At 33.0% G+C, this 13,335-nt stretch overlaps 1 protein-coding gene across 5 annotated transcripts in view; it reads right to left on the bottom strand.

The window, feature by feature from the left end:
* Positions 1 to 13,335, bottom strand: part of exp (expansion) — a 172,789-nt gene that overhangs the window by 68,569 nt on the left and 90,885 nt on the right. For all 5 annotated transcript variants that reach the window (XR_008405402.1, XM_053756407.1, XM_053756425.1 and 2 more), the window contains one exon: positions 1,021 to 1,178. Coding sequence is in view for 4 of the 5 variants with exons in the window: in XM_053756407.1 (XP_053612382.1) it covers positions 1,021 to 1,178 (158 nt within the window). In the remaining variant the exon portion in view is untranslated. The remainder of the gene's footprint in view (positions 1 to 1,020; positions 1,179 to 13,335) is intronic.

The following is a 13,335-nucleotide window of genomic DNA, read 5'->3' as shown; positions in this document are numbered from 1 at the left end:
CAGAAAATTCTAGATTAAGTGGTGATATTAATATTATTTATTCGATAATCAAGGCGAAAATCCTGACCATGACAATGGTCATCCAGATTTACCCTTGTGAAACTCTTGTGTCAAACTTAATCATTATGCCACTTATTTTTTATGTGTTATTTTTTGTATGTTTTTGTTTAATATGTGAAATAATTATTAGAAATTATTATATGACAAACAGCTAACACATTAGCGAACTAAGTAAAAAAATACTTCAATATTTCACTCCTTAAAATGTATCTCAAAACAAGTACTTATATTTGGCCATAAATTGGATGTAGATTTATTGTTATGTACAGCCAACAGCACGACAAGTTTCCCATGCAGCATCTCAATACTGTGGTAATAGTGGCGAATTTGTTTTCTGTACACACAAACATACATGTATAGCGATTAAGTTTCGTAGCTACAAATAGGTCGAAAACTGGGGCAGACACGTGCCACAATGGGCTTATAAAATATCTTTTGTAAGATAAGCCGAGTGTGTGGGCATGTAGCTATTTGTTGTACTTACTTCTTACATAAGTAGGGTGACCTAGTTTTGACACAATTAATTGTCACTTAAGAACTTTATTCATTAGGTAAAATGTTAGCTATTATTTATGTCATCAACAACATGTTTAGGATACATTGTGTTTCTCTTAAGAAATTATTGAAAATGTCTTTTTTTTCTTACTAAATACTTTAAAAGGATACATATTGTTTACCGTTGTATTTAGCTATTTATCGTTTGTATTAGGTACTTTAGTAAGTACATAATATTTCATTTTTAGCTTAATACAAAATGACTTTTATTTATTTATTTAGCTAAATGTATAGTAGTTATAGGACGCTAGATGATGGAGAGGGCCGCGGTACATGCTAACAGATAGAATTCTGTAAGTAAAGTTGGAGACTGATATTTGTAGGATGTCAAAGTGGAGACCTTTGCGCAGCTGTGACATGCAAATCCGAACTGAAATATATTGAAATATATTTAAGAAACCTTACCTCATGCCGTCAAAGCCGTCGTCGCTGCCGTTGATGGTGAGCACCGGCGCACGAGCATAAGCTTTCGCGACGCGTCGGTTTTTTTCGAACACGATCACTTTGGCCCAGATCTCGTCGTCTATCTGTGTCCATTTGTCTAGCACTTCTTGTATATGTTCCTGTTGACAAAGAAATTCTAAAATAAAATATTGTACCGTTATATTTTTTCATACATAAAAATAAAAATAACCTTCTATTTAACACGGTTCAGTCTAGAATATGACGAAATCACTCAATATTACTCATTCATCATCAAGAATGATCAGGGTAGGCTGATGACTTATCATCATCAGCCTACCCTTATCCCACTTTATGTGTGGTCGATACGCCATGTCAGTCTCCTCTACTTATTCTGTCTGATGTTAATCGATCTCTAGTTATTCTACTATTTCGGTTAACAACAGATACTATACTAAAATTAGTATAATAAAAAATCAGTATAATAAAAAATGATAGTATTTAAATAAATACTATCTATTTCAAACTTAACGACTTGAGGTCTACCCACTAACGAACACAGAAAGCAAGACAAGCCTATGACGAGATGAACTAAGAGTTTTCGACAAAAGATGGATGAAAAAGACCAGAGACAGGATACGGTTGGATGGAAAGAAAGTGGGAGGTTTTTGCCCAGCAATGGGACATGTTAAGTCATGAGGTATACCTACGAAAGTGTCAAAATTCTGCCTTCATCTCATAATTACTACTGTCAATAATCGTAGCATATTTTAATAAGTGTTTTATTATAATTCAGTCTATTATTTTCTCTCTTTCTCTCTCTATGCTTTCAAATTTGCAATCATATCACCAATCGCCAATTATTGAATGTTAAATTCTAGGAACAGGCATATGCATACGTTACGTATCGTTCTTTCGACTCAAATCAAGTAAATTTGTGACACTGTACAGTAAAAATCAATCGTAAACATTTATCAACGTGCATTTATCACAACTTCAAATCATTGAGCGGCCTTGCCAAGCCCAAAGCCGACCTTGCTACAGGGTGTTGCTGTAAGTGGAGATTACGGCAGATATTAATCCACCTGTATAACTGTAGCAATAGTGTCGTAAGGAGACATCGGACCCGCAACGTCGCGCTCTAGTAATCGTTCGTATAGGTGTGATTAAGGACATTTTGATATTGTTTTAAAGTGCAAATTGTGATATTTATGACCTTCCGCGATATTTTATATTTACAAAATAAATATGCGCGTGGTTCTCGCGGCTTGTAACCTGTCATAGGTTTAGGTACTTTCCAACTATATCCACTCCAAAATCACCACAGTCCAATGCTCCGTTTCGTTGTGAAGGGAGCACACACAAACACATTTATAATACGAGTATTAGGATACAAGAGATTATTGAGTAGTAAAATGATTTCCCGTTAAATATCCTGTTCTCATAATTTCAAATATTCTTTATATAGGAAACTATACTCTATCGCATTTTGAATACACATTATATTATATGAACTTATCGACCAATAAACGATTTTACACCGCAAAATAACAACCTAAGTGATAATAATACCAACTTGCACTTTCTATAAATCTAATATGAAATTCACGAATAAAAGCTGGCAAAATTACTGTGCTAAAGAAAATTGAAAGTCTATTACCGCGTTCAAATTGACGCTAAATAACTGTAATCAAATTGTTACTCTCATGCCAAATGAAATCGAGAGTTTTCCGCGGTGGTGCGGAAATAAGAAAAAGTTGACTTTCAATGACCCCATGTTATAAAAATTTATCTAGTAATAACTGTTATTTATCTTTTTTATACAGAATTTTTAGTCTGTTTTGTTTGTTGGTGATTTTGTGGTATGTATGAATATAATTTTGGAAATTGAAACATGAAGAGGACGCACTCAATTTATGCTAGTCTAGACATTTACCACAGTACAGTTTAATTAATTATTTTAGCCAATAGTTAGTTTTTTAAATTATTATTTTAAAGTCACATATTAAAAGAATTCTTGTCTTTGTTAAACTTTGAAAAATCTTAATGACAGTGCGGCCGCAGCGGTCGAAACGCATTGAGAACCAGCCAGTGAGTGGGACACAAATACAGACAGGAAAAAATAAAGTAAGTTTTTTTCATTATATCACACCTCGGAGGCCATTGTGTAAATTTTATTAATAGAAACTTGCATTACGAAAGACGAGTAAATTATAAACTTCTATAAGTATTCATGTTGCTAAGATAAATTCGCCACTCTTTCGTATGAATGCAAATAAAATATCTTTTTAATAACATCAGAAAGGATTCTGCTGTTTCTATTGAGTGAAAGAACCTTAGTAGATTTGCTCTTAGAATGTATTCTACCCATAAATTATTCAACCGCTCTAATATTTTATCATTTCTCTATTCAATCAAATCAGTTCACAGTATATGAAAGCAACGAATCAATATTTTGCCTCTCACAATAAGCGAATCAACTTTCTAACGCGAATATATCAATTTCTAACATAATAGTCAGGTTCTGACAAATACTTTCGCTGTATTGTGGATTCGTTTGTGCGTCTGTCCGTCTGTTGGGCTGTCCCGGGAGGTCAGTGGTGTAGCTACTGGCTAGATGGTGCGTGTACCCCCAAGTGTGTAGGCCCCCAAGATCAAGCAAGGGCTCTCAGATACTGCACTGCGAGGTTTTATGTGATATCCATTTTATATACAATTTGAATGAGACTTTTGACAAAAAAAAGTGTTTTTTTAAGTACTTATCTTGCTAAGCAATCCCCGTACTAGTCAGAAATTTGTATGAATAACACCATTCATACAAATTTCTTAAAATACTATAAACAATATTTTTAAACATAAAAAGTTTTAAAGTAAGTATACTAAACGATAGAGCGTAAAATTCCGAATCCGAATATAACTAATTAATTTTGGCCAGAATTACTTTATCATTTAGTGATGGGCCCCAGATATTCCTAGCACTCGGGCCAGTGGTCGGCAAGCCACGCCACCAGTGGAGGAGAATACTGCTCGTTAGCGTTTTGTATTTATTTGCAGTGCCTTGGACAGTCAGTCATGCTTGATCATTGGGCTGATTTATGGCAAATGAAGGGCGAATGTTGACTTACATCGATAAGTAGGAGAATGTAAACGTTTTATTTCATATGAAAGAAATATATTGAAAATTATCTTTATTTTCAATACAACGCTTCTTTAGGTTTATTTTTATTAAGTTAAAAGACGTTTCTAGATTTTTTACAAAAGATATAAAGGTTAGATGTGTAACTGTTATTGAATTGAATAATTAAGCTCTCACACTTAAATCACCCAAACAAAATTATACGACTTTTTATTGGGCTGTTATAAAAATTTATGGCAGCCATTTTGGTGATAATGAACATCAGTTGTCATGAAAAATGTTAAAACAATGCATTTATTTTGAAACTAGCTTTCTCCCGCGTGATTTCAGATTTTTTGTTCCGGGATGAAAGGTATCTATGTCCTTCTCCGTACTTCAAATTATATCTATGCAAAATTTCAAATGTCTGAAAGTAACATAGGTATCTATTATGTTAGATTATGGAGATCGAGTACGTCATGCACACTCAAATGGTTTGACCATTTGAGGCGGCGGCGTCGTGGATCGGGTCGGGAGGTTCCCTCTATTGTGGTTGAGCTTCGCGATGGCTGACTCACGCGTCAACTCGTGAACGGGTGTGTGAAAAATATGAATAGAATATGACGTGAAAAAGTGCCTGTGAAGGCCTAATTTCTGAATTTGATTTTGATTTTTGATTCAAGAAGATTGGTTGAGTAGAGTAAGTAAGTATGGACTAAACCTCCACATAATCATGCCATATTTTAAGTGAAAAACTATTTCTTAAAACTACAGCAGATGAAAACTTTCATCTTTGAATTACCATTCACTTTAGCAATATTACGTAGAATCCCCACAATTATGTTTGACTGTTACTCAATATATCCAGAATGCATTCGCGTGCGATGTACGAGTGTGCAAATGTTATGTACCGAGTCGATAATAGACTCAAATTGTTGGTGATTTAATAGCTAGGACTATGCAGATGCCTCGACTGTCTTCGAAATTACTTAGTGTAATTACTGCGACTGATAATTGATTAAAAAAATATCGTTCGGCGAAATAATCCAATAAAATATGAGTTTTTTGGTCAGTGGTTTAGCTGTGAAAGCGCATATACAGAATATTAATCCCTCTCTCATTATGAGCGTTTTCCCGCTTATTTCCCCGGCTGTTGAGCATCGGAGCCCAGGGTCCGCTACCTGCTTTTTCGCCTCCACATCGCACGGTCGTTGACAAACCTAATTGTCAGACCATGGCATTTATAATATTAATATAGCATCTTAGTGTTACTTTACGTAAATTATGGTAAATAAGACAGAACATGTGTCCCTTAGTCGCCTCGTACGATAATATTGTGGTTTAACAAGAACCATATGCCATCACTATAGGCAGCAAAATTAATTAATACTAAGTTAGAAATAAGTCACACTTAACGCTTCAATCAACGTTCACAGAATGCCAATGCCGAAGATGGTTCATCATCAAATGTTCAGCCTTAATTAAATCAAAATCTGATCTTGACATACCAACTTGAGGTACGTATTAGGACAGATTATGTGGCAACAGAATAGCTTACCGAAAATGTTAATCGGTGTCATCAACCTTGTTTTTTATTTATATAATGGAAAATGTCTTGGTTAAAGGTGTGTTAATGTCTTTGTCAAAGGGAATATTATTAGTTTAGTATATTGTTAAGGGTGGTTCTCAAAGCGTTTCGACTGCTAGAATAGGATCCGTCCATATCCTCACGTGTGTTAAATTACATTAAACTAGCTGCGCCCCGGGGCTTTACTCCCGTGGGAATCTCGGGGTAAATAGTACCCTATGTGTTATTCCAGGTTATAATCTATCCGTGTACCAAATTTCATAGCAATCCTCTAGTAGATTTTGCGTTAAAGAGTAACAAGCATACACAGATCCTCACAAACTTTCGCATTTATAATAGTAGGATGTTTAATAGGCTAAACTACCAGTTTATAATGTATTAAAATTAATAGAGGTAAAGATAGTGTCAATAGAGGCTAGTATTTGTTGTAGCAACCGATTAAAATATGGGTTCCGACTCAAAACACATGAGTGTTTTGAGTGTTCATAGTTAACTATTTGTTGCCCCGGGCTTCGCTCCCGTGCGAATTTTGAGATAAAATATAGCTTATAGCAATCTTGGATAATGTTTAACCTTTCTAATGGTGAAAGAATTTTTGAAATCGGTTCAGTAGTTTCGGAGATTACCCGCCTCAAGCATACAAGCTCCCAAACTCACAAACGCTTTATAATAATAGTATAGATTATTAGTTATTGATATCCATAACTTTATTCTATGGACGTCGCATGAGATGACTAAGATGCAACCTTGGCAGCTGATAGGTAACAACAGCATTCACAAATAGAGTTGACGTCATGCACGCGGTTGGTTGTAAAATAACAGTCGAATTTTGAGCTAAGGGAGGCAACAGGTGACCCTCGCGTTAGAAGCTTTTTCACAATTCAGGGCGGGAATGCTGCCTGTGTGATGGGCACCTTGCCTAAGGAGCCTTGTTTAGATATTTTTGATTTATAAGTATTTATAAGTTAAATCGTTTTTAGTTTAAATTAATATAATTTGTGTTTTTATTCTTCATTATATTTGTTAATTACAGTTACTTGAACAATAAAAATAAAAGAAAAGTCGAATCTTTAAAATTTCAAGGGTGTTTTTATACTGACACCGGGCTTTGCGGCTTCACAGCCCCGAACGAAACCGCGAACATGCAGAGACCGAGAGAGTAAAACTAAACAAGACATAGAACTGATACAATTCTGTGACCTCGAGTACTGCACCTATATATATATGGTCCGGTGCATGCATGCAACGGTTATGAGAGGTTGCTCAATACTTCGTGATAAATTCGCTTGTGTAAGTTTATCAATTTCATCGTTTTGCGCATTATTTCCCGCCCACTTTGGGTGAACTGTGGCTTGGAATTTAGACAAGGCTATACTGTTATGAATATATGGACACTGGAAATTACAGTAGAATTCACTTTACTCTTCTACTTTCTCGCATTATAACTTGAGACATAGTTTCATTTTATTATTTTTGTTATACAGTTCAATACGCCTAAGTTTTATTTTTATCATGTTTTAGTTGAGTTTTACTGATATCAAATGATAGAACTGGACAGAGAATGTATAGATAGAAATAATTATCAGCATAACTCTTTACTTATTGAGTTAAAAATGGTATTATGAAGTAATTAGGGTATTTTAAACTACTATATTTTCATTTATTCTGTAAATTTTTAAATATGTTATTTTATGCGAAATTACGATTAATATTTAGACTCGATTTTGGTTATGAATTTTAAAAACATTATGGAAAAATATTGCGTTAAGTTTTCTTTCATTTCTTAATTTTACAACAATGGCACCAGTATTGCTAATACTTTAATTCATTAATTTAAGAATACGATTAGGAATCCAAAGAAACTTAATTTAAGACTGTAGATTTCTCATAAACAACACTAAAATCCTAATGCTAATACTTTAATTCATTAATTTAAGAATACGATTAGGAATCCAAAGAAACTTAATTTAAGACTGTAGATTTCTCATAAACAACACTAAAATCCTAAAGTATCAAAACTATTTTTGTTACACATTCCGCATGCGCCGAATACTATATCAAACATACAAAATTGTACTTTAAAGTAACGGGCAGTAGATTTAAATTTCAGTGGCAATTTGAGACGTCCGTAGTGATCAGGTAACAGTTCGTAGACGGCCTTGCAGGGTCGACTTGCCGTAATTATATAGTAACTACATTCCTAGATCGGATTAACATAATAATTGTAACGTTATTATAATTAAATTATATACACAAATTTAATGATTGGTCACCTAAAATTTTACCACACAGTAGATATTATTTGCTGGGTAGGTATAAAACAAATTTAAATTTAAATATAGTTTTCTCTATTTTCGAGTATGTTAATTGCTAACAATCGGGTTCAAATTTTATTCAAGTTACCTAAAGGCATTTGACATTACTTTGATTAATATTTATCGCGTCTCGTGGCACACACACACACACATACACTAATTGAACTAAAACTATCAACAAGACTTGTGCAGGTTTCCTCACGATGTTTTCCTTCACCGGAAGCAAGTGGTGGTCTTTGAAAACTTATACATGAGTCCGATTGGTATATAAACTGGTATAAACTGGTATACAAGTGTAGGATTCGAACCCAGGACGGTCGTAACTTGACTTAACCGCTTCAATACCCCGCTTAAATATAGTGTTTTAAATGCTTTAATAAATTATAATTAAAACTTGAATTAGTTTTGCGAAAATTGAAAGTCATCGGTCAAGGCCTATATCGTGGACCAAAATGCAGGTTGATATTTAAGTTATACTTAAAAAAAAGCAACTTATAACCTCAAGTTACCCTCCAAAATCAGGTTTATGCAAATAATTTTTCTCTTCTTGTCAGTTTTGTAATATTTAAAAATGATGATTCAGGTATATTCTTATTAATTATTACTTTTCAAAAGACACTGATATTGGGTTGTTTATTTTTAGCACAAAATTAGAAGATTTTTTGTTTTTATAAAAAAAACCTTACGTATACTTATTATCTTATCGTTTGGAAAGACAGAAAATATTTATTTGCCAAAAACATGAGTACAAATACACAAATTGATGTTGAAATGAATTAAACCTACATGTTTTATCGAATATAGGTATGCAAATATAAATAAATAAAGAGGAACATGCTATCCACTACAAATAACGAAAAAATCCCAATAATTATACTTGGACAAAAATAAATACTTATTGTAATAAATATTTATTTGAAAATGTATTCTTTCTTTTTATAAAAATACTAGTTGCGCTCCGGGGCTTCGTTCTCATGGAAATTTTGGGATAAAAAGTGTCCTATGTATTATTCCAGATTATATTCTACCTGTGTACCAAATTTTGATAACAATCGGACCAGTAGATTTTGCATGAAAGAGTACCAAACATACACACATACATTCTCACTAACTTTCCCATTTTTAATATTAGTAGGATATGCCGTTGTTACTTTCATCTAATTTTATTCCTTGACAGGTGTGTAACCTGCTAAGAAACCAAACTAGTACAAATTTTTTTAATAGTTTTTGTTATAAAATAACTTACTCGTGTTATAAACTCAAAGATGGATTAGCGTTAATCAAATCACTATTATTAACCAACACCTATCATTATAACCAATTAGATGTTATACAATTCACGAACTTTGATGTGTTTATATTCTATTTTTGGTACTACACACATTAATATTACCAGAATCATATTTATATTCTTTTCGGATTCTAAGCAACGTATCGCGATGAAACCTATACGAGATTAAGTTAGACCATCCGTAATACAACTGTGAAAACTGCATCAAATTCCAAGTAATAGTTTATGCAGTAGAATGCTTTTAGCATTGAGTTCGCCATTTGTTTATAGTATACAATACTTGGAACAATAAATATAAAGATATTCAGCAAAAATTTAGAGTATAGACAGAATTATTTAATGTAAAAAATAACGTAATATTTAATATCATAGTTGTATTATGTGTGTGGAATGTTTTAATATGATCTAGATTATGTAAACAAGATCTCGGACTAACAATCTCAGGTGGCAACGTTAAGCAGCCTTGGCCATCCTGTTGGCCTTTGTGTTGCCGCTTTTATACAGCCATATTTTGAATTGAGACAGAAGCTGTTTTGTATGTAACAATGTTGTAGGAGTACGAACGAACGAGGAGACGCTTCATTTACATTTCTTTAGCAAAAGTTGTGTGATGATACGCGGTGCTGAGGCAGGTGAGCGGGGGACATGGTTCCGCTACTTATGCTTTCCGCTGCTTTTCTAAGGTAAAAAAGTTGATGTTTAAAAATCATGTAAGCAATTTTCGCAATGAATTTAAAAGATTTGTTTATACAGAAATTATGATGGAACACACAAATTCAATTAAAATGCAATGTATTTGCAAATTTAAGATTTTGCAAAAATAATGTTACCTAGTGAAAATATGGCTAAAATTAACATTTTATTTATTTGCAGGTAACATCAACCGTTGTCAAAAGTGATTCACGAGGGTTAAATTAGATCTTTCGCACCTCAACATGGAGACTTCTTCGAAAACGCATTGAATCGTTAAATTAATAAATTAAAATCATATATATTTAGAAGTAGATCCAAGGTCAATGAACTCAATATACATGTTGTATTAGTTATAATCCACACAATTACAAAATAAACTTTTTGTCTCTGTCCTCTTACCACACTGCCTAATTCAGAATTGCGTTCTTTTACTCTTTCAATAAATCATTTCTAATAATATCAATCCTAGGTTTCTTTTGCCATAAACCCATCAATACCCCAATGTTTAAAATTACTAAAAAATTATGCCAATTACACACTATAGTTTTTATTAATTAATTTTTTTTCAAATCTTCTTTATTATAACAATGCTATGGGTTATTTAATAACAGCTCGATCTATAAAAGTGACTGTGTCAGACCTACTGACCTTTGACAAAGCTTGGGTAAGTCACGAATAGAATAATGTGTTTATATTTTACATAGTTACATACCAGTATTTTATAATAAAGGAATTTTTGTATAGTATGTAACTAATTCAATGTCAATCTAACATTATTCAGAATATATTTTTGCCCATAAGCTTTTAGTAAAGTTAGAAAAACCATTAAAAAATCTCCCTTATTTTAACAAAGAAATAACAAAATCAAACTCCTAGTATAGACCACGGGAAATAGTGAAGTTTCCCGTTCATGCCTTTTTTTAGTCGTATTTTTAAATACCTACTTTTTTACGTCCCCCATACTATAAATGTGACTACCGTACTTACTATCTCGAGATGAGCTAATAAAAAAGGTTTGCTCAGTCATAAAACGAAAAAGATTTTTTTTTACTTCAATAAAGATAAAATAGTGGACAGGAGGAAGAAGTAGGAAGACAGGGCGTGGAGACATTAAAATACCTAATCATAAAAGGAAAACAGAGCTGGAATAAGAAAAAATAAATGCTAAACATATAGTTTAAGACAGGAGACGTAGACAAGTGTGAATACAGGTTTGTGTTAACATTTGTAGCGTGGGTGCACCCGCGCTTATTGTCTCGTAAACCAATACCCTAATCTACAATCTTTGTGTCTGACATCATTTGACGCATACTCGAGTGAGCCAATGAAATAGCAAAGTACAACTTGAGTTCTATGACGGATGTCAAGTATGAAAATAATATACCTGTCGCTCTTATTTCGAATGTATCTGTTCATCCTGCTGTCATAGGACTCAAGTTATTTGGCAAAATATTGCTCAAACTTATTTCTGTAGTTTTAAATGGTAAACAATTTATTAATTTTACTGCATAAGAAGCTCTTTCTAAACTGATTTATTTTAATTAAACCATGTAACGGTATTGTGGATAACAAAGATATTATTTCTTAGTCATATTATTAAGCCCTTTTTTAACATAACGGAAATCCTCAAATAACAGAATTCCTAATGGAACCCCCATTTCCAGGGTTCCATTAGGAATTCTTTGACGACAATGCTCGAAGGAAATATTTAATGAGCAGACAGGAAAAAACGAAATTTTAAGGCAATCACCACAGGATTTAATTTTATATAACTTATCTGCTAAAGTACCGAAAAACAGTTTATTGTTATCATGCTATTGAATGAAAAAAAATCACATACTATTACTAAATACTGGCCAAGTCACGTGCAGCAATTTTGTAATCAATTCATCTAAGAATCGTAACGACAAAAGCTCTAAACTCTAAGCATTAGTTGTGAACAAGTGTTAAACTTTATCCTCACAACAACTTCTTTACAACCATGACGAAATGTATAATGGATTTTGATCTCAATATAGACGGAATATAGAGAACAATGAATAATTGTCAAACGGTAAAGCTAAGTTTGTAGACGATGATGTAGTCTGGGCATCTAATAATGACTACATGGTGACACATGTGTTAAGGTTTATTGCACAATTGATTCAATTCTCATGTGCTTGCATTGCAATAAACGATTAGAATTAGTTATATAAGAAAAAATATATCTATTAAATTGAAATATATAATTAATCTACAGGCAATTATAAGGAAATTCCTTGTAAACTAAAACTGAATACTGATGATATACATGCCAATGGTCTAACAATTAAGGATGTCGAAGATCGAGTGAAGTGGAGGAGAAAAACGCTCTATGGCGATACGGAAGAAACAGAGAAAACGCCATTTTATCCCTTATTTCCCATTATTTACTTGTATATTTAATTATTGTTCAACTGAAACTAAATTAAATAAAAACCTAAAGATCCATACACAACACTGCACTTTGATTTAAAAGATTGAATATGGTATGTCAAGCGGTCCTTCTTGAGCGGCAAATGTGACATGAATTTGTGGAGATTGATGTGTTTACTGTAAAGTAGTAACTGTTATAAATATATGTATATTGTCTCAAAATCAGTAATGTCTGCAAAAGTAGGTATATTCAACAATGAAACATTTGCATCTTAATCATGAAATATCTTGATCAAAAAAACTTGTAAGTTTTTTACTAATAAGTTCAGCGTACGTTGATCTTGAATCAGGGATATTATATTCGGAATCGGATGGACCTTGTCTGAATGACTGTAATTTGAGGTCGATGACTGCAATTATGTGTGAATCAAAAACCTGAGCATAAGTATATTACCTAAATTGACAAAAATGTTCTCAGTTCGAATGTTAAATAATATCTATTAAATAATCTGTCCCTAATTAATAATTTTTCAAAATCATTCGAAGAATGATCATTATTTCTTAGTTGTAAATGAGTCAAACGAACGTCCGACTTAGACAGTTAGCTATGTACAACTTGTCGTACTTGTCATCCCATAGAAATACATCAATTTATCATCAGCTTTGGACGCACTGACGTTTTTATGTGTGCTTTGCTTACAAGACGAGTAAGAAAAATTGAACCTACTTAGAACTATGTCCATAAATTATTCATAGACCCATCCCATTTTGCTCGTAAAAATGTTAAGCATGTGTCAAAACTCCGCAATGCTCAGAGTTGCGAAGCCAGAAGTAAAGATGACGAAGATTATGCTTGAGTCCACATCTTACCATCGTGTGAAAATCAGCGTGCACGCATCATGCACACGCAGAGTCGTGAGCG

This window comes from Plodia interpunctella, chromosome 2 (genome assembly GCF_027563975.2).
Source record: "Plodia interpunctella isolate USDA-ARS_2022_Savannah chromosome 2, ilPloInte3.2, whole genome shotgun sequence".
Lineage (NCBI taxonomy): Eukaryota > Metazoa > Arthropoda > Insecta > Lepidoptera > Pyralidae > Plodia > Plodia interpunctella.
Note: the sequence above shows the minus strand (reverse complement) of the source record. Positions and strands in the feature narration are given on the sequence as shown.